Consider the following 26,030-nt stretch of genomic DNA (forward strand, 5'->3'; position numbering starts at 1 on the left):
CAATTAAAGTAATTAAGGAAACAGTGCACCCTCGTGATAAAATATAATCTCTACAATGAATGTTTCTTTGAAGACCAATTTGTCTTTTGAAGAAACCTCAAATGTTTTTGATTTGAGGTTAATGGGGGGAAAACATCTCAAAAGACTTAATTTTTTATCTGTTGTAACCTGTAGGTATTTCAGCAACTGGTTTTTACTGTCTCGGTTTCTTAGTAGCTCACATTTAACGTATGTGAGAAGTCAGAAGTGCTATGTAGGATTTGTCTTAAATACGAGATTATTTTAGTTTTATTTAAACCATTCAAAAGATTTATATTAACATAAGCTACACAGGTATTTATGTTTTGTAAATATATATACAGTAGAAACCTTTGAGTTATTCTTTGGAGGTAAACGAAAACAATTTAGAGCTGTTTACTTTTATTTCAGATATTTCTAGAAGCATTTGTGAATTTTTTCTCATTATATCTTGAATCGCATAGACGGAATAATTGGAATTGTGACACTTTTCCTAAGCATCTTGTTCTGGTTCTCTGTTGGTCCATGAGAAACCACCACAAAACATAGTAGCGTGAAGCCACAGTTTGTTATTGTCAATGATATTCTGGACTGAGTTGGGTGCTTGCACCTGCCGTCTCCCATTGGTCTCAGGAGCGCCAGTCATCTGAAGGCTTGCTAGGCTGGATGTGTAGGGGATGCACTCACAGTTCTGGGAGTTCATCTGGCGCTCCTTCCAGCGTGGTGGTCTCAGATTGGTTGCACATTTTACATGACACCAGCTTCCAAGAGACAGAAAGTTAGCGTTTCCTGACCAGTTAGGGCCACACCTGGAACTAACACAGTGTCACTTGTTCCACATTCTCTTGGTCAAAGCAATGAAAGGCTTGCCCACATTAAAGGTTGGCATGGTCCACTCCCAACTCCGGACATGTGTGAAGTAGGAAAGACTTCTACAGCCATTAGTGGCAAACCTGGAATTCAGACTTAGGTCAGTCTAACTCCAACGCATGGGCTTTTCTGCTTTGCCTGCAAAATTACTACACTCATGATTAATAAATGGAAAAGAATGTAAAATAATACTGTGAAAAAAATCCCATCAGATATTCACCCTTGAATATATCTTTCCATTATAAGAATAAAAATAATTTTTAAAAACTTAAAACCTTGTTAGTTTAGATTAATTTTAACATAAGATACAGGTTTGAGAATTTTCATCAGGTAACATTAAACATACTACTCGTGATTTTCTAGCTTTTAGCCAAATGGTGAGGATCGAGTTCTTTTATGAGGAAAAGGATTTTTAAAAGTATGTGGTTTTGGGCGCCTGGGTGGTGCAGTCGTTAAGCATCTGCCTTCGGCTCAGGCGTGATCCGGCGTTCGGGATCGGAGATCCCACTCGGGCTTCTTCCTCTCCCACTCCCTGCTGTGTTCCCTCTCTCGCTGGCTGTCTCTCTGTCAATAAATAAATAAGATCTTTAAAAAAAAAGAAGTATGTGGTTTTGTAAGGGTTTTCTACGGCAGTCATACTTAAAGTGTGGTCCTTAGACTATCAGCTGGTGTAGGAAATTGGTAGAAATGCACATTCCAAACTCCACCCAAACATACTGAATAAGAAACTCCGAGTGTTTCAACTAGCCTTCTGGGTGATTCTAACACCCTAAAGTTTGAGAATCACTACCCTACAGAAGTCCTGAAAGAACTGAAAGATTCTTTAAAATCACTTTTGCAAGATTATATACATAAAGCAGAGAGATAATGTGTCAGAGAAGGAGAGACGCTGTGGAAATGGGTGTTCATTGTGACTAAAGTTCGCGGGCTGTGACATCACCTTGGAGGTGTAGATGCAGGTGTAGACTAGGTAAAATGGTCCATCTCACCCCTAGTTCAAGGTTTGCCAGTGTCCGATTGGCCAGGTGTGAGTCTTGACCTATCGAGGATCTCTGGAGCGGTGCGCAGGAATTGATGTCGGTGCACGTGCTCCTACAGGCGTCATTGTGCTCCCAGGTCTGGGAATCACAGACTCAGGCATCGTAACTGATGAGCTCCTCTATTCCCTATCCGGTCAAATGCACCAAGCCAACCTTCCTTAGCATTGTGTGTATTCTTGCATTTCAGTGTTCAGCCCTCGTATCCCTTCCCTTCTCTTCATTCTCGTCCCCAGCACAAGCTTTCTCTTTATCAGACAAAGTCTGATTCAGTGTTCATGCCTCGTGTGACATCACACATCAACAGCAATTAATATGTATTTATTGCCATTATGTACAAGACTCGTGTTAGGTGATAAAGTAATGTAAAATTAAAGCCCTTGTCCTCTGAGAGCCTATGAGCTACAATGAGGCAGGCAGGATATTACAGATAATAATAGCAAGAGTTCTAGTATTTAGATCTTGAAATAGCAATCCTTAAAATTACTTGGGGAGTTTTTAAAGAATACCAATGTCATCACCCAGCCCAGGCCGATTAAATCAGAATCATTTGAGTAGGGCACAGATACACAGAAGTAAAATACTGTTAAAATATAAATTTTATAAATTATGTTTTCAGTATATTATATACTTCATTTTCCAATTCTTATGTGTTGTCCTTTTATATCTAACATGTAGATTTTTCACTTTACTCAATCTAAATATTCTAGATTTCTTTATTTACGAATATATTAGATAGAAACAAACCATATAGGGACCATAAACAGAAATCTATCCTAATATTAAATTTGTTTCATCTTTTGCCCTCTGTAAATAAAAGTAATTTAGAAATACTTAACCAATTGGTTACCTCTCTCATCCTTCAAAAAATATTTTAGTATCTCTTGGCCCAAAATAAAGTATATATATGTATATTTCAGAAAATTCATTCTATCATCTCTTACAGCAAGTGCATTTAAACAATTTAGAGCTAAACATTTTAGCTATCCACTAGCAGACTGTTCTATAACTTGTAAAGGTTGTAAACATCTCAGTCTCTCTTATATTATGTTCTGCATTGGAAACAACAACAGACCTTAATTGGAGTCTGATGGTGGAGGTGTTGGCATCCTGGCATCTCTAATCCCCTTGGCCAAGAGCTTTGAAAACTCCAGCCACAGAATCACACAAAACTAGTGACACAGTTACGAGAAAATGCTTGCTTATTCCGTGATGATAGAAAGAGTGATGTAGACACAATTGTCTGTTAAAATTAAAAGTAAATTTTAATATTCAAATTGTACTTTTTTAATGACAAAAGTCCTAAATCCTCAGTCACGTGTGATACCTGCAGGCCATTTTATGTGCATATCAGACTATTCCAGCACTTTGCTATTATTTTCATGACTCTATATTAACCAGTTTTTAATATAAGAGAGGTAAACTTCTGTTCTTTAGTACTAGCTTTTAAAAATGTACTTTTAATCCCATCTGGATATAGAAAATACCAGCGTCTAAGGATATAAGAGGGGTGGAAAGGCCAGGAAAATGAGTTACACAGAAGTGGTCGTGAAATAGAATTCCTTTGAAGTTAAGTGACAACACAAGCTCCTTTGTGAGTTGACAACAAGACCCCCTTTCTTTCTATCATAGGTCTAAACTCCTGTCTTGTCCAGTCAATGTTAACCTATCAGTATAAGAATATAATTAAACAGGATTATTTTTTCAATAAGGGTAGGAAAAAACGAAAGGTACTCTGATAGGATGACTTTGACAGGGCATGATAATATAGTTTGTTGTCAGGTTATATGTTACAATGCATATTGTTACTTGACTTTAAGTAAACATAAATATTCCTGTGTCTGCCCCCACACTGATTTAAGTAGTCATTCATTGAATGCTCCATGCCAAGCAGAAAGACAGGCTCCCTACCTTTAGGAGTTTACAGGCACTGCAGGGAGATAATTTGATGGACAGTTATAATCCAATGTAGTTGTTCAGCCTAACTCCTTTGGTTTAGTAGCTTGATTTATTTCAATAAAAATATGAGTGTGTGTTATAGACAAGAATACTATAAACTTCAAAATTGCTAACTCAATCTTAATTGTTCTCACCACAAAAAAAAGAAACTTACATGCCATGATAGAGGTATTAGCTAACACTAGGGTAGTAACCATATTGCAATATATAAATATAGCAAAGCAGCATTGTACATCTTAAACTTACACAGTGCTGTGTGTCAGTTGTATCTCAATAAAAATAAATTTTTAAAAAGATGAGTGTGTACTTGTGTAATTATATCCATTTCTTTAATGATTTGAGGTTACAAGAGAATGAAAATATATTCCCCAACAACAGTTGGTGATCGTTTATAATAAGAGCAACCCGTAGTCTGCCATTGGGTATCTGTTTGTACAGGACTTGGCTATTTTAGTTTGTTCATTCTAATCGGGCTTGTGAACAAAATGAAGACACCCATATTATTGCCTCAGGGAGTAATTCTCCTACTAAAGTATTATGTTTGCACTCTTTTGAATTAAGCTTATTAAAGAAAACTAGTAAAACTAATGTAGGCAAGAAATTTCAAAAACAGTACTTAAATGCATGTGCTCTATTTTTGTACTCATTTGGAAATGGAATCGTTTTGTAGCAGTAATTTATATTTTGATCACTAGGTGGCACTAAACACATAGCTATGGAAAACAGCCTTTTTCTCAGCTGTTGGTTGTGAATACAGACACTTAAGTATGTAAGTGTTTTCAGCGTTATATACCACAAATCTTTTGTTATCCATCCCATAATATTTCTGTTGCTGCAAAAGCTTTTTCTGGGTGAAAGAATCTCACATATGACTCCCTTAGGTATAATAAATTCTGAGAGAGACACAACCTCTGCCATTTACTTTGATAGCTAAGAATAGAATAGTTTGATAAATGACTATTTGATTTTATTATTTTCTCTTTCTTAAATTAGCCCTTTCTTACTAGTACCTTCTCTTTGAAAAACAGATTTTTTTTAAGGGTCGCTACATAGTTGTATGATATTAAGAGATCCTAGGAATGTATTCAGTGTTTCTGTAGGGCAAAATACAAGAAGAGCATGGACTCTGTTTTTGTTCTAGGTCTCCCGATGTATGAATATTATTCTTACATTGTAACATGGTTTTTTTCTTTTGTTATTTTTTGATCTGGTTGTGATTAATACTTGCAGTACACCCTGTTCTGAATACAGATGCTGTAGGCTGCAAATAATAGATATCCTTGATATTTAAGATGTTAAATTGAGTTATGTGACCAGAAGTCCACAGTTGGGGCGGTGTCTTCAGCAGTGGCTAGTTAATTCACTGTCCTAATTAGAGATCTAATGATATCATCGGGGGACCCAGGTTCCTTTCAGGTTTCCCCCTGGCCATCCTGGGTCTGTCAGGCTTGTGGTTTGTGTTGGGGATAGCGGCTGCGGCTCTAGGGAGGATGTGTAAGCGAAGTCCAGCGTGGAGGAGGGGCTGAATACACCGCTATGTGGATTTCTTCTCTGCGGCGTGTGCATGACTCCAGAGACCCCCAGCAGAGCTGTCAGGTCCCATTGGCCGGCCTGGGTCTCTAGCACTTCCTAAGCAATCCACTGCAGGGGGCGGGAATTCCCGGGGCAGGTTAGGCTGATGGAGACCCATGCCCTCCCTGAGCACTCGGGCCCTCGGAGGAGGATGAAACCTCAAAGAAAATCAGTATCTCCAGCAGAGAAGAAGGGGGGTGGATCGGGGCAAGCAGACAGTGGGGTTCGCTACCATTCCTGGTTTTGTTGCGTTTTGCCTTTTTGCTTAGAGCCTCTTCTGTCTCCCGCTTTCTTGAGGTGTTACTCTCACATGTGTTATGTGAAGCGCGTGAGATTGTCCAGCATTACAGGCATAGCTCATATCTGTGGCAGAGCTCAGCGCTCATTACAAGCTCTTTCTCCTGTGGTTTTGTTTATGCTTGTGTCCTTTTCTTAGCAGTTAAAGAAAGTAGGAACTTGGGTTCTCTTCATCTGCTTATGAGTGCTAGCCCCCAGAGACAGTATCTCTAAAGTACTTTATGAATCTAGTAGCATTTCAGTCAAATCTGCAATTGTCTGCTAAGTACACACAACTTTCAAGGCACCCTGTCAGGCAGCGTGGGTGCGTCTGACCAGAACTTTGGAGATATTGGCACCATCTGCCTCAGAGCTCAGACTGACTCCTTGGAGTCTCCAAAGACCCAGAAGGGCAGAGCCAGCAGGCCCACCTCAGGGATGAGAAGCCCTTCAGCTTTTTTGCTGTCCACGGCAGTACCTTCTGGTCTTTTCTACCTGGTTTTTCCGTTTGACATCCCAGCACCTCTCAAAGGCCGTAATAGATGGGCCTTCTGGTCTGTGCTCCGTCTGGAACACTTCTGTGACTGAGGAATCCAACTCCCCTCTCTGTTGCTTCATGCCAACACATTTCTGGTGCATTATCTGAATATTTATTCGTCATTTGTATTCAGCAAATACGTGTTGAATGATTGAAAGAATATTTATTCATTGACATTTCAATAATGCAAGGAGGTTTTCTCTGATTTAAAACTGATCATATTGTGTTTATTATGTTATCTGCTTTAACAGTGTATCCGTTCCTATCAGATAACCAGCAGACATTGTCAGCTGGCATTTTCAGTCATCATATTCTTAAGAACAGGAAGTATTCTTAAGCAGTTAATAATGGCATCATTGCTATGTCTGATCCAAGTTTTTTTTTTTTTAAAGATTTTATTTATTTATGTGACAGAGAGACAGCCAGCGAGAGAGGGAACACAAGCAGGGGGAGTGGGAGAGGAAGAAGCAGGCTCCCAGCGGAGGAGCCTGATGTGGGACTCGATCCCGGAACGCCGGGATCACGCCCTGAGCCGAAGGCAGACGCTTAACGACTGCGCTACCCAGGCGCCCCTGATCCAAGTTTTTATCCATTTAATTTTATCTATAGCTTTGAGAGAGATGAACTTCTTTGAGAAATCACTGAGTCAAAAAAATTCAAAGAAAAAATCTCGACATTTTTATTTTTCAGAAAACTGTGGAATATATTTTCCAGAAATAAAAAGAGATCCAGGCAGATATTTACACACTTGCCCTGAATCTGTGAAAAAGTGGCTTCAACAGCTAAAGAATGCTGGGAAAATTCTTTTGTTAATTACAAGTTCTCACAGTGATTACTGTCGACTTCTCTGTGAATATATTCTCGGGTAAGTGATGAGTCGTTCCATTTTCGTGGTCTTAGGAAATACTGATGACGCACGAGGCCAGTGCTGCTTTAAAAGTGCTCGCCCGGAACCATATCCTTATATTACAGAACGCTGAGTGACCAGTGGTTGTTTCTCAACATCTGCTGACGGCAACACCCCCAAAGCATAGTTTAGCAAAGAAGTATTACTGGGGCCAGTGTGCTCGTAGCCCGCCGATGGTCTGGACTTAGAGGTTCTGCAAGGTTGATGGACAGCATGTCCTTCAATCAGTGCCCCATGAATTCGGTTTCTCAGCTTTGGATGATCACTGAGGGACATTGAGTTGTAGATTACACTCCCTGACACCTGCCTGGAGGACGGCCTCTCTGGCCCTTTCCGTGTGGAGCTGTGTACTTCACCATTCAGCACAGCCAGGGATGAGACTGACACCATGAAATTCGAGGCAGTATAAATGCGCAGACTTCAGACAGACATGGGTTTAAGCCCGACCTTGCAACTTCCTCTGAGCCCTGAGGTATGTTCTTTAACCACTCTCATCCTCGATTTCATTCTCTTAAAAATGGGACAGTCATACCTCATAGTTGTGAGCAGGGAGTTTAAATACGGTAGCACAGGTAAAGTGCTCGAGTAGTTGGTAAGTTTCAGTAAGTATCTATTTATGTCATTCTTGTGAGCAATACCCGAGAATATCCATGGTCGGAGCCTGATTATAAAATGGGCTGTTAGATCTCCCCCAGTGTTTCCTCAGATTTCAGCAGATACCGAATTGCTGAGTATGAAGCAAATTTCACCCTCGACACTGACCTCTGGCTGACTTCTCTAGCCCCCTCATGTCCGTGTTCCTCAGCACATGTGGGTTTAGATTGGTCTGCGGCATATTTACGATCTACCAGATTCTCTGCTTTCTAATAGTGCATAGGCCTGGGATCCTTGCAGTGAATTAAGGCAGGAGTCCTGGATGCCTTGCACGGTGCCTCTTAGACCGTGAGACTCTATTTGCTGTCCTCATAGTGGGACCGTGCTTCAGAATAAGCACTCTGACTTTCTTTTTCACTAGCATAGGTAACCTAACTTTTTCTTCCTACCTTTATTTCTCTTCAGTTTAGATTCGTAAATATTACCTCCCCCCATGCTGTAGGGAGTCCTGTCTTTCCTGTGACATCCTAAATGATCCCTAATGTAGTATTAAATACAGACTAAAAAACAATTATTGTTGTTATCCAAAAATTACCACATTGTAACATCACACTGATTTTCAAAATAAGATATCTTCTTCCTATTTGAACACTCTAAAAGATGTCACCTGACTTGATATAATGGTAGCTTTCTGTAGGATCCATGTAACATATGAAATTATTAATAACTTCATGCTAATAAATCCAAAGTTTAGGCCCCACATTTGAAGACCTAGTTCGTAAATATTTTTATTGTTAAAAGCTATTGAATTCATTCACTATAACTATTACCATCATGAGAAGGCCAGCTTAGCACCCAGTTAATGAGTTAATGTTCATTTTTCCCCCCTATGTTTATACTTACTTCAAAGTGTTGTCAGGAAGAGTAGTGCTCAATCACCATCTATTTCCACATATAAAATATATAGAAAGCATGTAAAAGTTAATCAAAAGTTAAGAAATGATTCTGTGGTCAGATAGGTAAAGATTAAGTTCTGTTTTATATGGACTTTTCCTAATTCATTAAAATCCAGACAAATATTGTTGCTTTTTAGGAATGATTTTACAGATCTTTTTGACATTGTGATTACAAATGCATTGAAGCCTGGTTTCTTCTCTCATTTACCAAGTCAGAGACCTTTCTGGACACTTGGTAAGTTGCCATTTTGTTTCTTCCTTCTCTTACTTAAGATTTGTTCATTCAATTACTTAATAAATACCTGTTGGCTGACAACCATGTGCAAAGTACTATGTTAAGTACAACAAGGGGTATAAAAGTGGTACCAAGTCTTCTTTCCCCTGGTAGGAATACAGAAACACATAAAGCAATTCAGTAAATGCATGGGGATGATTACAGGCCACAGGCCACGTTAGCTGTCATGAAAGAAGCGACTTCCTGATGAGGGAAACCAGGAGGACACCTAAGATCGGTTGACCAGGGAAGGCCTATCCAAAAAGGTCAGGAAGGGTGACTTACCAGGCAGGACCTGAGGGACAGGTAATGAGAAGGGCAGTGGAAGAGTGTCACTGTCAGCAGGACAAACATGCACAGGCCCAGTGTGGGAGTAGTTTCAGCAAGTTCCAATGACAGAGAAGAGCCCAGTGATTCATGGGGAGAGGGGAGAGGAAGTTGGGGAGGCAGGCAGCCTCATACACTCTGGAAATGGTTTTGAGTTTTATTCCACAAGCTATGCGAAGCTATTCAGTTGAGGTGTAAGAGTAACACGGAGAGCTCTTTGGCTGTGCGGTGGGGAATGGACTGAATGTGGGAAGATGGGCACTGAGTGTCCCAAGTGAGAGCCTGTGGTGGTTTGGTCTGAGGAGGTAGCAGTAGAGATGGAGAGCAGTAGACATATTCAAGATGCATTGTGGAGACGGAAAACAGGACTTGGTGATGCTTTCAGAAGCAGAGGATAAAAAGAATAATCAAAAATGACTTGTTGATTTTTCTTTTTTCTGAATGGAGCAAATGGGTGGATGGTGGTACCATCTAGAGCCACGAGGAAAAATACAGAGGAAAAGTTTTTGTGGGGTGGGGGTTATAGCTATTAAGAAGTCATTTTTTAACATATTAATCTTGAAATGCCTATAAGTTATTCAGCTGGGACTAACAATTAGGAAATTGTATAAAGGAGCATGGAGGCCAAGGGAACAGCTTTAGGCTCAGGGTATAAATTTGGGAGAGTCATCAGCGCATAGGATACAAGCATGGGCTTGTATGAGATCAAATGCAGAGAGAATGGTGGAGATAGAAACCAGATTGTAGGTAGGTACTTCCACATGACAGTTTTTTAACAGTTCATCCTTCTATCTCTTGATACTTTTCAATTAAACAGCTGTAGTGCGAAAAATGCAGTAACTTGTTAGCCTAAGTTCATGCATTTGTGGTCTCCATATGTTAAAAAAATTGGCATATTTTTAAAGTGCATTGTTTTCCATTACTGGTGTGTGTGTGTGTGTGTGTGTGTGTGTGTGTGTGTGTTTGTGAAATTTTAATAAAAATCTCAGTGGAACATGGGGCACCTGGCTGGCTCCATCCATAGAGCATGTGACTCTCAATCTCAGGGTTGTGAGTTCAAGCCACACATTGGGTATAGAGATTACTTGAAAATAAAATCTTTTAAAAAAATCTTTGTGGAGGGGCGCCTGGGTGGCACAGCGGTTAAGCGTCTGCCTTCGGCTCGGGGCGTGATCCCGGCGTTATGGGATCGAGCCCTACATCAGGCTCCTCCGCTATGAGCCTGCTTCTTCCTCTCCCACTCCCCCTGCTTGTGTTCCCTCTCTCGCTGGCTGTCTCTATCTCTGTCGAATAAATAAATAAAATCTTTAAAAAAAAAAAAAATCTTTGTGAAACAGTTTAAGGACGACTATAGATATAGAACAGGTATAGATTTTCTTGGAAGAAAATATGAAAATCCCGCAGATAAAAATAAAAACAAACATTTGTTGAGTAGTTACGTATTTAAATATAAACTTGTGAGGGGGGAAATAGTTTTTTTGTTTAACACAAAGAGTATTATTTGAATCCCCAATAACGGGTTATTTCCTAACATCAAGGATTTATAGGAGACATTAAAACAATATATAAAAAATATCATCACTGTCTCCCTTTCTGCTAGACCAGGGTTTCCTCACTTTAGCACTTTTGAGATTTGGGGTCAGAGAGTTCTCTGTTAGTGGTAGCAGGGGTGCCGTTCTGCGTGTTGTAGACTGCTAAGCGGCACCCCTAGCCTCTCATCACCAGATGCTAGTAGCATCCCACATCCCAAGTTGTGACATCCAAAAATGTCTCCAGACATTGCCGAATTTGCCCGGAGGAGCAAAACTGCCACAGTTGAAAACTGTCAAGACCGTTCTCATGGATATATATATGCATGTTCTCATATCTTCAGTTTAAAAAAACATAAAGTATGCCCTGATCCTACATTGTCTTCCAGCTAAAACCTCGCTCTCTGACTACCTTCACAGCTAAAATTCTAGAAGAGTTTGTCTACACTCACTGGTTCCACTGCCTCCAATGAACTCTTCAATAAAAACACTGCAAACATGCCGGCCACCTTGTATTCTTTATGGTCATTACTTGCCCTCAGCGACAGACCCCCAGTCCCTTCCCCTCTCACATGCCGTGTGGTGTGCGTCACGTCCTGTTGAAGCCGCCTCATCTCTGCTCTCTGCTCCGAATAAGTGGGATTTCATGCTTTCGTGTAGATACGTTGAAAAGCGTGCCTCCGTTTTTTTCGCATCCAGAAGTGATTAGACTAGAAGATCTCTAAAGTTCTTTCCAGCTCAAATTTTCTGGGTCTCTGATTTAAAATATTTCAGTGGGGGGCGCCTGGGTGGCTCAGTCGTTAAGCGTCTGCCTTCGGCTCAGGGCGTGATCCCGGCGTTATGGGATCGAGCCCCACATCAGGCTCCTCCACTATGAGCCTGCTTCTTCCTCTCCTGCTCCCCCTGCTTGTGTTCCCTCTCTCGCTGGCTGTTTCTATCTCTGTCGAATAAATAAATAAAATCTTTAAGAAAAATAAAAATAAAATAAAATAAAATATTTCAGTGGAAGATACAATGAATCCTGCAGTTTTTAGAGTTAACACAAAATACTTTATTCCCATTTTGAGGGCGATAAGATTGCCAGAGCTGTTATTGATAAGAGGATCATACTAACATGAAGGAGCCTCTCATTCGTGGTGTTCTGTTGTAGTGTTCATTTGGGGGCCAATTCTGATTCTTCGCCTACCTCTAATTGCTCTGTTTCCATTGCTGGTTTCCCTTCACCTTTCTCTCTCTCTACTAAAATGTTTTATTGCAGTAAAATATTTATTGTGCTCAAAATCAATACAAAGTAAGTTATCAAAATATTTTCATACAAATGAAACTGCGTAGTTAAATAACAGCTATGAGTAAACAGCATTAACACAAATTTAGCTTCTAAATCAGTATGTAGTTTTCTAAGAATTGTTAACAATAGTGAAGGAATTGTTGATCATCGTTGTTGATTTCACTGATTTCCATAAAAAGAAAAGTCTTCCATTATGTTTAAAACAAACAATTTATTCCTTTGAAGAGTAACCAGAGGAAAGTCTGATTCAGTCCTGTCTGAATACAGCAGGCCAGTGACCTTTATGATTATACAGCATATTTTCCAAACTTCACACGTATTTCTCTAACAGATTTTTCCTCAGTATTAGTGTCAAACTGTAACATTTCATATATTAAAAACTATCTCCATTAGTTTTTAGTCAGTTTGGAACTCACATCCGTTGTATCGTGTTTCTCTTTAAAGGCTAACGTTCTCCAGCATTCCGTATTAACCCTCCTTTCTTCGGCCCTCGACCACTGTGATGGTTTCAACTATCACTTTTGTACTAATGATTCCCAATTCCTTGTCTCTGGGCGTCACTTCTGCCGGACTTACGGAGGCGGATTTCTGAATTCTCACCCTGCAGCAGTGGCGTTGCGGGAAACTCGATGCACTCATTAATTTCCCCTCCCGTCGTGGCATGCTCCCCTCCCGCACTCCGTAATTCCATTATAACTTGTCCAGTGGATCTTGCCCAAGCTAGAAAGATCCATCATCTTCTGTTCCTCTCTCCTGCACATCTAACCTGTCCTTCAGTTTTCTCGGGCCGGTCACTTCCACATTCCTGCCCCTGCCCTTACCATCGTGTGTGAACTGGTACACTCCCATCACCACTGGGTGTGACGGCACTTAACTGATCGCCCGGCCTCCGTCAGCCTGTGACCCTCAAACCGTCCTCCGTGTGGCAGTTAATGTTACTGTACCACGCAAGTCATGTCAGTCGGCTCTTACAGCCTCCAGGGCCCTGTCAGTCAGACCAGCGCTCCAAATGGATTAAAGGCAGAAGTAAAGTAAGGCAAAGGACCTTCTGGGATGGAAGGCTCTGGGCTAACCAGTCCTCAAGGGGCAGGGTGTCCTTGCAACTGTCGCACAGGCCTGACGTCAGCCGTTGTCATGGAGACCAGAAGGGGAGAGTTGCACCCGTGCCCGAGTTGGCGGGAGCTGAGTGCCTCCTGCCAGGATGATCCTTACCAAACCTGCTTAAGGATTGTTTGGGGGGCGGGGACCCTCTTCTAGGCAAAATGTGCAGCATCCCTCCCCATCACTGGGTGATTCATCTCCTCGCCAGGGCTAAGGGCGGGGGGGGGTCCGTCTTGCAAGATTGTAGATTCATTGAGGAGAGCGACCATATCTTTTTCACTGCTGTGTCCCCCGTGCGGCCAGCTGCCCCTCCCCCTACCCCCAATTTAGGAATCGTGACCCAAATCGCTGTCATTGGTTTCTTGGCCTGAACTATCACCAACACACCGACTCCCCCATCTTTCCCTGAGACCTCTTTTCTAGAGCCTAATACCCTATTTCCTCCTGCACACAGCTAGCTCTACTCAGTATTCTGAAATCAAACTGCATATTCTCCTTCCATCTAGAAACAATACAACCAAACATGCTGGGCGCTTTACAGCCTTTAATCTTCGTTACTTGACTATCCACTGAATTGGCCCCAGCGACAGACCTCCGGTCCCTTCCCCCTCTCACATGCAGTGTGCATGCATCACCGCCTGTGAAACGCCTCATCTCTGCTCCCTTCCCATCACTCTCTTCCCTAGGAATCTCTTAACTCCTCCCCTGCACTCACTTGTACCTCTCCTTCCCTGTATCTCTTTCCCGCTGCCCTCAGATTTCCATTTGTCATTTGTCATTTCCTTTAAACATATTGTATGTAACTCATTACCGTTAGGCATACTGTACAGCCAGTCACATACACACAGAATCTACCCGTAGCCTCCTGAGGCGAATTCCAAATCCGGTTGCTAAGTTACCTTTTCGTCTTCACTCTGTCTGCTCCCTACGGATACCCAGTAGTCTCTCCTTGCCGGGATGAATGCCTTCTATTCTTCCACCAGGTTTTTGTTCCTGCTGTCCTCTCCACATCAGTGTTTCTCAGACTTGAGTGCGCACTCACACCGCCGAGGGATCTTGTTAGAATGGAGATTCTGATTCAGTAGGTCTGGGTATAACCTTAGATTCTGCATTCTAAACAGATTTTCTGGTGAGGCAGATGTTCCTGGTCAGATCACCAATGACAGATTTTAGTAACCCGAAGAGAGAATGTCTTAGTGCAGTTAATTGAAGATTGTTATTCTGAAAAGAAATAAACGTCCCAGCATATTAGGTATGGAACCGAGCCAGGTAGTTAAGCATATTGCTGGGCGGGGAGCCTGCTTCTCCCTCTGCCTGCCACTCCCCCTGCTTGTGCTCTCTCCTGTGCGTGCTCTCTCTCTGACAAATACATGAAATCTTTGAAAACAAACAAACAAAAAAAAGGGGGGGTATTTAAACTAAAGGAAAAGACTTTGAAAGAATTAACTGCTATTAGTTATTAAAGAATTATGAATATCAAATGAATAGTAAACCCTCAAAACCAAAGTGGATAAGGGTGTTCCTTTCTATTCTATTAAATTTGCTCCAACTCACTGGTATTTATTTCTCTTAATATGTAATTTTCTTTTTATGGCTCCCAACACAGACGAGCATTTTAGCAGACATTTTACATAAAAAATGTCTTATTGGGGGCATCTGGCTGGTTCAGGGGGTAGAGCAGGTGAGTCTTGATCTCAGGGCCATGAGTTCAAGTCCCAATTTGGCCTGGAGCTTACTTAAAAAGATAAACATTTAAAAAATGTCTCACGGGGTGCCTGGGTAGCGCAGTCGTTGAGCGTCTGCCTTTGGCTCAGGGCATGATCCTGGCGTTCTGGGATCGAGCCCCACATCAGGCTCCTCTGCTGGGAGCCTGCCTCTTCCTCTCCCACTCCCCCTGCTTGTGTTCCCTCTCTCGCTGGCTGTCTCTCTGTCAAATAAATAAATCAATCTTTAAAAAAAAAAAATGTCTCATTGCCCATGCCCCCCAAAAAAAAGAAAATGGAGAAAGTGTGTATAAAAATGCACAATTGAAGGAAAAAATTCTAACTCAAAAGTGAAGAAGGAGTATGTAAAAGTAAATATGCACTGTCCAGTCAGGTCCACGTAATACAGGAAGGAGTTCAAGGAATCAAAAGAATTGTAAATATATTTTTAATTATAAGTCATTGTTTAGTAAACCTCTGTCAAGTCAGAGATTGCTAACAGAATATAAGCATCCTCAAGACAGGAGCTTGGGCCATCTAATGTTCTGTAAAATATAGTTGAAAGAAAGAGTTGAAAGAAAAAAAGAAAATGAGTTTTTCCAGGTACAGTCTGTGTGATCCCACCAGGCTGTGAGGATTCTCTAATGTTTGTAACATTTTCCTTATAACAACAAGAATGGCAGCATCTCACATATCTACCAATAGAGGACTATTAATTATTGAACGTGCACCTATTTTAAAAACTAAGCAGATTGCAATGTATTATCTAGAGAAGTTTTTTTTAAGAAATCACATTGCAGAACAGTGTGCCAATATTTGCATTTAAACGGGAGGGTTCATGGGTATAATATGAATTGCCAAGACTGCTGTTGTAACAGTGAACCACAGACTGAGGGCTTAAACACCAGAAATATTTTTGCTTACTTCTGGAGGCTAGAAGTCTGAGGTCTCTCTCCTTCGCTTGTAGATAAGCATCTTCTCCCTACTTTCATCACGTGGTCTTTCTTCCGTGTCCTAATCACATAATTATCTGTGTCTTAATCAGTTCTTATGAGGACACAGTCCTATTGGATTAGGCCCACCCTAATGGCCACATTTTAACTTGATCACCTCTTCAAAGGCCCTGTCTTCAAATACAGCCACAATCTGAGATACGGGGGGTCAGGGCTTCAAAATTGGAATTTGAGGGGAACACAGTTGAGCTCATAACAGGTATATGCATGTGCCAAAACTCATCGGTTGTATGTTGGCAATATGTGCAGTTTATCGTATATCAGTTATACCTCAGTAAATGTGTTTTTAGAAGGGAGAGGAGAAGAGTATGTATTTAATTCATCCGCATAGACGCGGGTACCTTTTGTAGAGCAGGTACGTGCATAGCAGAGAGTTCAAACATGGGACTTCTGATATATGTAAGTATGTTACTGATTCAGAAAAATCACATAAACGCGTACTACTTAAACAGTAAGATAGTAACACCAAGCATACTGGGAGGTGGGGGAACCAGGTGTGAGCTGCCACGTGAGCCACATACGGGCAGTGGTCAGGCACAGGTGCACAAAACTGTTCTTAACAAAACTCTTGCTCTCTAGGGGAAGATTCTGTTATCTGAGGTAAGTTAAGGAACTTGTCTCTGTTTAAGATTGTTAGCCATAGCCTTGACCGTATCATTTCCCCATAGTTATTTTGGAACCCTTTTGCTGACTAAAATTTTACTATTTTGTGTTTTTACTTTTCTTGTCCATATCCTCTTGCAATAAGAAAATCAAAAGTTTTGGGGCGCCTGGGTGGCTCAGTCGTTAACCGTCTGCCTTTGGCTCAGGGCGTGATCCCCGAGTTCTGGGATCGAGCCCCACATCAGGCTCCTCTGCTGGGAGCCTGCTTCTTCCTCTCCCACTCCCCCTGCTTGTGTTCCCTCTCTCACTGGCTGTCTCTCTCTCTCTCTCAAATGAATAAATAAAATATCTTTTTTAAAAAGTTTGATTTACTAATTGCTTTAATTGATTGCTGTTCCATCTCTCTGTCCAACCCTTACCTGCTTCCTAATTTTACTCAGTCAGTTTTGGGGGAATGGGTATGTTACAGGAACAAGTTTGAGCTTTGGTGTGTGAGTTTTTCTCTGTCATGGTTATAACCCAAACATCCATGAATCATTAAGTTAAAAGATTTGAGGAATAATTTGGACATCTTACAGAACTTAGGTACAAAAAATTTTTCTGTGAGGCGCCTGGGTGGCACAGTCGTTGGGCGTCTGCCTTTGGCTCAGGGCGTGATCCCGGCGTTCTGGGATCGAGCCCCACATCAGGCTCCTCCGCTGGGAGCCTGCTTCTTCCTCTCCCACTCCCATGCTTGTGTTCCCTCTCTCGCTGGCTGTCTCTCTGTCAAATAAATAAATAAAATCTTTAAAAAAAAAAATTTCTGAATATGTATTTTCATTAGATTTCTTAAATGAATGCATTCCACCCAGTCCTTAAGAATGTGTTAAAAGCCGTGACATAATTGACTTGTATGAAAATAATACTGGTTTGCATCTTTCATAATATAGTGCTGTTTCATCAATCTGAGGGAGATCGTAAAAACAATAAACTTTATAAAATGAAGTTCAAAATGCATTCTAAAGTCCACCTTTTTTTTTTTATCCGTTGCTGACCTAGTCTTAATTATAATGGAGGAGCGTAAACAGCACTGCATTTGGCCATTGTCGAGGACGCCAGATAAAAAATTCTCTTTTCCTGTAGTTGTATCTTGTTTATAGTTGTATCCACGAGCCATATCCAGGTCGAGGAATCCAGATTTAGAGATGGTTTATGGGTCTGTCTGACCCGCTTGTCCTCTGGCCCCATTTTGAAGTCCTAATGTAAACTACAGAGTTTGGTTAATAATAAATCACTTACCAGCTTTGAGATCTTGGGCAAAATAACTTCCCTGAGCTTTCTTTTCCTCAATTAAGGAAATTGTTGTGAGGATGAACTAATATATACCTCCCCCATTATCAGCATCCTCCCCACAGAGTAGAACATTTGTTTCAGTTGACGAACCTACATTGACACATCACTGTCACCGGTAACGGGGGAGGTTAGCACTTGCAGAGCCAGGGAGGGGGTGTAGTGGAAATCTCTGTACCCCTCAGTTTTGCTGCGAACCTAAAACTGCTCTAAAAAAATCATTTGAAAAATCCTATATATATGAAAAATGATAGATCTATAGATGGAGATCTCCATGCAGGACTTGGGATGACATGGGTGCTCACTGCATGCGAGCTCCTGTCCCCACGTGGTTCCTTCTTGTGCATGTCGTGCAGCTGTGCATGGTGTGGTCTGCCCAGTGGGCGCTGTCCCTTGGTTACACATTATATGACTGTCCAGCTCTGTTTTCAGAAAAGGACGAGGAGCAGGAGGCACTGCCATCTCTCGATAAGCCTGGCTGGTACTCTCAAGGGAACGCCGTCCACCTGTATGAACTTCTGAAGAAGATGACTGGCAGGAATGAACCCAAGGTATTTTTTGGTTGAGGTGGGGTTCTTGATGCCTACTTGCAGACATGAACCATTACAAAGTAAAGCCATAATTCTAAATGCATTCAGCTTAGTTCTCTATGGGGAAATCATCTGCCTCTGCCTGTCTGCCAGTCTTTGACCTCTTCTGCTTAAATAAGCCTTTCTCTGCGATCGAGACTGGACCTTTATCTGTAACAGAGAAGAGCAAAGATTCCAAGCAGGGAGCCACAGTTCTAGGGGATACACTAGATTAGTGTGTGGGATACCTGAGGAATAATATCCTGATAACAGTTCATCACACAAATTTTATATGTAAAACAAACCTTAACTGAAAGTACACCACAGACTAGCCTAAAGACATACTCGCTTTTGATATCCTGGCCACATTGTTGATGTTGGACATTGGTGCATTTTTTACAGCAGGACACTTTCTTCTCAAAAATGTTTAGCAGAGAGATCAGTGGGTAACTGACACCTGCTCGTTGGCTCCCACATTGCCACAGCCCCCTGGGAACTCTTGCGGGGTTTAATAGAGCATTCTGACTTGGAGGTTCTAGTTCATACTCCCTCAGCATCGTTTCCTCGTGTAAATTGAGGGGTATGGATTAGATCTGTGGGGCTTTGCCTCAGAATACCTGGGGAGCCTCCCGGAGTCTGCTTGCCCAGCCCCGTCAGAGATTCTGTCTCAGCCGGTCTGGGTAGGTCCCAGAAACTCTCGGAAAAGCGGTTGTGACGTGTACTCCTGCGAAATCTAACCCATTGTGAAAGTCATCTCTCTAATTCTCCACCAGTTACTCAATTCTAAGGGCAGGCTTAACTGTAAACATATAGACTCTGACTTCTTCAGAAAGCTCAATAAAATCAGTTAGCCTCTGCCTTTCTTCTGCCTGCAAATGCATTGTGTCACTTCTTACAACAAATCTGGTGCCCCACAAACCAAAGGGGGCAAGTTGACAGTCATCTGTGATGCTATTCAAGGAAGTTTACGATGTTTACGTAACTTTTGTCCTACTCTGATAGGTGTTGAGGAATTTTTTTCTGCTTCAGCGAATGAACACCCCTTTCTTTCACACAGTTCTCATGCGTCAAACAGAATTTGCTGTCTGACTTACAGGTTGTTTACTTTGGTGACAGCATGCATTCAGACATTTTCCCAGCCCGTCATTATAGTAATTGGGAGACAGTCCTCATCCTGGAAGAGCTCAGAGGGGACAGAGACGGGAAGCCTGAAGAATCAGAGCCTCTTGAGAAAAAAGGAAAATATGAGGTAAGGGTTTCCTTCAGCTCTTTCCTGGAAAGAAAAACCTTTATGTTTGACATATCTTAAAAAGTGCTTGTTTGTGCCAAGAGTAATGACATCTGTTGGCACTTATGGGGATCTTCTTGCCATCTCAGCTCTGTTGTTAATCTTGTTGATAATTTTTAAATAATGCCAAGATGACACTGACCATCTGTCTTCCAGCCCTCTTGCTTTCATCCAGTGCTATGACACCATGGGTGTTTTTTGGCTAATGCTGAGGCAACCAGATCCTGACTCACTATAGCCATACCTTATGTCTCTTTTGCTTGGCCATGAAAGTGCTTCTGCTCTTTCTTCATGTGTATAAGTTAATAAATTGGTAGCTCCTTTAGACTTGCTCCTGAGCTGCAAGAATAAAACTTAGTTGAAGACTTGAGGTAAAGAAAGTAAAACATGTCATAAATCTGAAAAGGGAGAAAGTATATAAAAGCAAAAAGAAGCAGAAATGGATTTCTAAATTCGTTCCAGTGGAACAACTATAAAGAAGGAAAAACTCAAATCAAGAAACAAAAAATAATAAAAAGAAATGAGCTATTAAACCACACAGAGACATGGAGGAACCTAAAGGGCTTACTACGAAGTGAAAGAAGCCAATTTAAAGAGGCTAGAGATTATATGATTCCAGCTATATGACATTCTAGAAAAGGCAATACTACAGAAAGTAAAAAGACCAGTGGTGCCAGGGGTTCAGGAGGAAGGGAGGTGAATAAATGGGGCACAAGGGATTTTTATGGTCGTAAAACTCTTCTGTGTGATACTGTAATGGTCGAAACATGGTATTATGCATTTGTGAGAACCCATAGAACTATACAACATAAAGTGTTAATCCTAATGTAAACTTCAAACTTTCATTAATAATAATGTATTGATACTGGTTAATTGGTGATAACAAATGTACCACATCAATTAATACAAAATGTTGTTAGTAGGAGAGACAGTCGGGGGGAGGGGAGGCGGGGGCGGGGACAGATGTATGCGAACTTTCTGTACTATCTGCTCTATTTATCTGTAAACCTAAAGTCTATTTACTTAAAAAATAATAATAACTATAAGTAGACCCAACAAAGTGTTAGAATAAAGGGTTCAGGTTTTTATGAAGTTTCCATTGAGTAGCATTTAGTCTTGAACATGACATTGGAAGTTCTTTGGACTGAATTAAGAAGAGCTTTTAAAGCAGTCTTACAGGAGGTAGGCCTTCTATCCTGAGTGACTTTGGAGAAGGTTTTCACTAAAGAGAAATTAGGAGATTTGGTTTCTTCAGTATGATTTGAGAATACAGGTACTGTATTGAGAAAATGAAGAATCCGTGGGAAAGTTTCCTCCAACATTTACAATGAACAGTAGCCCTATCCTTTTCCCACGATTCTCATGTGTTATAAACACATGAACAAGTTCATAATTGGCTTTTGGACAGGAAATGATGAGTCAACAGCTTGAAAGTTTTATTTCCTAAGACAAAATCGAAATAATGTTCTTTCCTATCAAACTCTGCCTCCCCAACCCACTCTGCTCCACTGAACGTGGACAAGGAAGCAAGGAATAGGAGGGTTTGGCCAAGTGACAAGGTTAGAATAAAGCCCTCAGAAGGTTCCAGTTTTACCCCTGAACTCTCCTTCCATCTCCTACTGTTGAGATTCCAGGAAAAGTAGAGTTGTGAAAGATGGGTCCCCCTGTTCTGCTGGGGTCTGAGGCAGGTGTTTTGCTGCAGGATTCCTAGCTGTGGCCCAAAGCGTTATGTTGAGAAAGCAAAGTGTTCTCGTACTACTTGACTCCAGAGTTATCCTGGTCAGACCGAATGCCGCCATGTTTTTATAGTTTGTTTTGAGGCAGTATTTGTATTGATGGGCTTATCCTCAGCAAATATTTCAGGACAACTTTCAGGACAGTTTTCTCTACTTTAAAGAGAATCCTCTGTCATACATCTTTCTGCTTATATTTAAAAGCAGATTTAAAATTTAAAAACAATTGGGTGGGTTTTTTTTTTTTTTTTTAATTATCTCGTTACATAAACCTAGGACCACAACTTCTAAAAGCCAGACGGCTTTCATATTCACCTCTATTCCTATACACAGAACCCTTTTTCCACCAGCACATCAAAGCCTGGTGTTAAGTACAGCATGTCATGAGAATTCAGATTCTTTCCTGCTTCCCTGTGGAGGAAACAAGAATACAGACATCCTCAGTTGCTACAGAAGGAGGGAAACAGTCCATAAAGGGAGCTAAACAGAAAGCGTCGTGTGAGGGTTCTTCTGTTGATTTTGTGATTATTAAGAAAAATGTATTTTCATTTTTCTAACCAAATGTCATACACAGACTATATATCACATGCAGTGTTTTAGTGAGTACAAAACCTGAATGCAAAGGGATTTAATTCCTTATTTCTAGTTAACTTTATGCAGCTTAAGTGAACTTTTAACAGTGTAATTTAAAAACAGATCATTTCAGGATAGATGCACTCACTGACCAAAAACATTTACTACATTCTGTAGAGATTAGCATTTTGTTTCACTTAGGCTTGAATTCAATTTCTCAGATATTTAGAGTAATTTCACCCTCCATAAAACTATCTGGAATGTGAAGATCACTTTTACTTCCCTTCATTTGTGACAGGAAGTTCAAGATAATGGCAGAGAACATCTCACATGGTACTTTAGAGGCTTATATAAGAAATGTTTTCTAAAAACTTACTGCATCTGTTTGATTATCCACTCCACTATGTTGGAGCATGACAGATAAGCAAAAATGGCCCATTTTAATGATTAAACCTAGTTAAGGAGACTAAGGAAGAATAATTTGTTTTCATTTATCTCTGTGTTGTGCAACAAATCAAAAGTCACTTCGTTAATCTTGTAATTACTTGGACAGTCCTAAATTTCATAAGATTAGCCTCTAAAAGGATCTCTCCTCTTTAGCTTTCTTCATTGCTGTTCTCATCTGTTTCTTCATTTTAACTCAAAACAAATAAAAATGTATTCTTCAGCTTTTTAGAATGACATTATGAAATTTAGGTGCCAAAATAATTCATTTTAATGATGAAAATTCTCAGCAAACAAGGGGCCAGCCTTTTACTAGAAAAAAGCTATCCAACAAAACCCAGTGAGAATATAATCTGTAATGGAAAAATTGACTGGGGAGAAAGCCATACCTAATGGAGACACGTGCTCTTCAAGGTTCTGAGCTAGATAAAGGATATCTGTTATTAATTATATTGTGCAGGAGAGGGGTGGCCAACACCCCAAGAAAAAGAAATACAAAATTAGGATTAGAAGACACCAAATTGTGATTATATCAGACTTGTATGGTCATTAGCATAGACCACCCTAGGGAGTCAACAAACTGTTATAACTAAGAAGAGAGTTGTGACAGTGCTGGATCCAAATCAGCACTCAGAAATCAGTAGCTCGGGGCACCCGGGTGGCTCAGTCGGTTAAGCGTCCGACTCTTGATTTCGGCTTAGGTCATGATCTCAAGGTTGTGAGATCAAGCCCAGCATCAGGCCCTGCATTGGGTGTGGAGCTGTTTAATTTCTCTCTCTCCCTCTGCCCCTCCCCACTTGCATTCTCTCTCTCTCTCTTAAAAAAAAGAATCAGTAGCTTTTCTCTGTACCACCAGTAAGCCCTTATAAAATGTAACAAGAAATCATTTATAAAAGCAAAGAAAATATTACTGTCTAGGAATACATCTCATAAGACCTTGATAGAGAAATTTTTAAGTCTCTATTAGGGTTTCTGAATGGGTGAAAGGAATCAAAAGTACAAATCTCCAGGAATAAAATAAGTAAGTCTTGGGGACTTAATGTACAGCATGGTAACTCTAGTTAATAATACTATATTTCATATTTGAAAGTTGCTAGGAGAGTAGATTTTTAAAGTTCTGATCATAAGAAAAAAAATTGTAATTTTTTGTATGATGGCAGATGTTAACGAGACTTATTATAATCATTTTGTAGTATACAGAAATATAAAATTATTATGTTCTGTACCTAAAACTAATATGTCAGTTACACCTCAATTTTAAAAAAGTTTCTAAATACAAATGAAAAAATGGAGAGATATATACCATATTTTAAGATTATACTGATACCTATTTGACTCAGATTTATTTATAAAGTCAATATAATGTTATACAAAATCCCAGGAGGATTTTGGTTGGACCATCACAAACTGATCCTGCATTTAGGCAGAAAACTGAAGGCCCACAAAAGCTAAGATAATTTTGTAAAAAAGGATAATAAAGGGGAGGAATCTCTCCCTGTTCGATACTAACCATGTTAGGAAGCTACAGTAATTTTTTAATATAGTACTACTAATAAAATATATAAAAAGGTCAGTGAACGGAGGAAAAAGAACCCAGGCACGTTCCAAGGTACCGTGTAAACGTGATGCACGATAGAGGATTATCAATCAGCAGGAAAGATAGTTCAGTAAGTAGTAAGTAGTCCCAGTATACGGAGAAAAATGAGTCCCTTTTCCCCTTATATAAATTCTAAATGGATTATAGACCTGAAAATAAGAAATATATCTATAAAATTAATTGAAAAAATTATGAAAATATTTTTGTGGTCTTAGAGTGGTTCCTTCTCAAGTTAGAATCCAAGTGGGCAACAATAAGTAGAAAAAATGATGACTTTGTATCAGTATTAAATATTTTTGTTCAAGATACCTGGAATACTATTAACCAGTGGGTAAAAGACAGGGAAAAGGGTCTTACAACATCCATTTAGATGGAACATTATGAAATTGCCCTTTTTTGTATGTCTAAAATAGATGAACATCAGCACTTTCATATGGTTGAACCTAATGAAAACCAACAGTGAATTTATATCTATTCAGGTAGGAAATGGGATAAAAGGGACCCAGCAGTGACTGACGGGGAAAGCTTACATCGGGGGAGATGCCTGTTCTCACTGGCAATCCATGAAGCACAAATTAAAACAATGGTGATATTGATACCACCTACAAGCAATCAGATTGATACTGAGTCTGGACTTTTAAATTGATTTACTAATAAAATAGTCTGAGATACATTTCTATGAGTTAGATTAGAAAAACATAAACTGGGACGAATATTGTTCACTAAAGCTTCACTCCATTAGACAACTCTACTATAATGAAAATAAATTTTAATCTTTATTTTAGTAAACAGTTATTTGGCATTTCAATCAGAAACAAACACTTTTATTAAGAATTATGCCTGCGGGGCACCTGGCTGGCTTATTCGGAAGAGCATGAGACTCTTGGTCTTGGTGTGGCGAGTTTGAGCCCCACATTGGTGTAGAGATTCGTTAAATAAATAAAACTTAAAAAAAAAATTATGCCTGGAACATAACCACTACCCTTTAAAAGGAATTCCCAGAATGAAGAGTGTATCTGTGGCAGGGACTGTGGTTAGACCTACTAGACATACTTATCTCAGTACTTCCAGTGGGTAACTAAAAAAGAAAGCACATTTTTTAAAGAACCAGTAATTTGAAATTTTCTATCAGTTTGTTGGCTTTATGTTCCAGATACATGAAAAGCAATAAAAATAGCTGTATCCTCATTCCCTTCAAAAAAATTCTTCCAAAAAAAATACCAAATAAGAAAATTAGACCAAGTTGTTTTTTAACTACCCATTAGACAAAATAATAATAATAAATTAGGGAGTTAACTGTGAGGGAAAAAATTTACCTTTCTAGATTGCTGTGTTTGGGGTAGTTTTTATTTTTTTTTAATATTTTATTTATTTATTTGACACAGAGAGAGAGAAAGCACAAACAGGGGAGCAGCAGGTAGAAGGAGAGCAGGGAGCCTGATGCGGGACTCGATCCCAGAACCCTGGGGTCATGACCTGAGCCAAAGGCAGACGCTTAACCAACTGAGCCCCCCAGGTGTCCTTGCACGCACAGTTCCTTCCTACAGAATGCATTACAGTCCAAGGATAAAGGAGAAGGGGAGCTTGAGTATGTAAATAAAACATTACAGCCTGGAGAGAGTACAAGTTAAAAAAGAATTTCAGACAAAGCAGGATGCATACTGCATTGAGGACGATTACAGAATACTTCATAATGGGGCGCCGGGGTGGCGCAGTCGTTAAGCGTCTGCCTTCGGCTCAGGGCGTGATCCCGGCGTTATGAGATCGAGCCCCACATCAGGCTCCTCCTCTATGAGCCTGCTTCTTCCTCTCCCACTCCCCCTGCTTGTGTTCCCTCTCTCGCCGGCTGTCTCTCTCTCTGTCAAATAAATAAATAAAATCTTAAAAATAAATAAATAAATAAATAAATAAATAAATAAATAAATAAATAAA

General features: G+C 40.3%; 2 protein-coding genes and 1 long non-coding RNA gene across 15 annotated transcripts in view; 1 reads left to right on the forward strand and 2 right to left on the reverse strand.

Annotated features, from left to right (window-relative positions):
* Positions 1-26,030, forward strand: part of NT5DC1 (5'-nucleotidase domain containing 1) — a 142,957-nt gene that overhangs the window by 102,269 nt on the left and 14,658 nt on the right. For 2 of the 3 annotated variants that reach the window (XM_040627672.1, XM_040627671.1), the window contains exons 7-10: positions 6,961-7,135; positions 8,865-8,962; positions 18,315-18,445; positions 19,560-19,712. In XM_040627672.1, the coding sequence (XP_040483606.1) occupies positions 6,961-7,135; positions 8,865-8,962; positions 18,315-18,445; positions 19,560-19,712 (557 nt within the window). The remainder of the gene's footprint in view (positions 1-6,960; positions 7,136-8,864; positions 8,963-18,314; positions 18,446-19,559; positions 19,713-26,030) is intronic. The other variant, XM_040627673.1, reaches the window with a different exon arrangement.
* On the reverse strand, positions 700-11,731 carry LOC121102267. Its single transcript, XR_005834340.1, has 3 exons — positions 11,430-11,731; positions 8,675-8,713; positions 700-779 (listed from the first exon to the last, which is right to left on the reverse strand). It is a non-coding gene; the product is annotated as an uncharacterized LOC121102267 (long non-coding RNA).
* Positions 12,337-26,030, reverse strand: part of TSPYL4 (TSPY like 4) — a 37,859-nt gene continuing 24,165 nt past the window's right edge. For 6 of the 11 annotated variants that reach the window (XR_005834339.1, XM_040627664.1, XM_040627662.1 and 3 more), the window contains 3 exons: positions 19,996-20,090; positions 17,142-17,327; positions 12,337-14,467 (listed from right to left, as the gene is read on the reverse strand). The gene's annotated coding sequence lies outside the window, so the exon portion shown is untranslated. The remainder of the gene's footprint in view (positions 14,468-17,141; positions 17,328-19,995; positions 20,091-26,030) is intronic. The other 5 variants (XM_040627669.1, XM_040627665.1, XM_040627666.1 and 2 more) reach the window with 4 other exon arrangements.

Source organism: Ursus maritimus, unplaced genomic scaffold (genome assembly GCF_017311325.1).
Source record: "Ursus maritimus isolate PB19 unplaced genomic scaffold, ASM1731132v1 scaffold_13, whole genome shotgun sequence".
Lineage (NCBI taxonomy): Eukaryota > Metazoa > Chordata > Mammalia > Carnivora > Ursidae > Ursus > Ursus maritimus.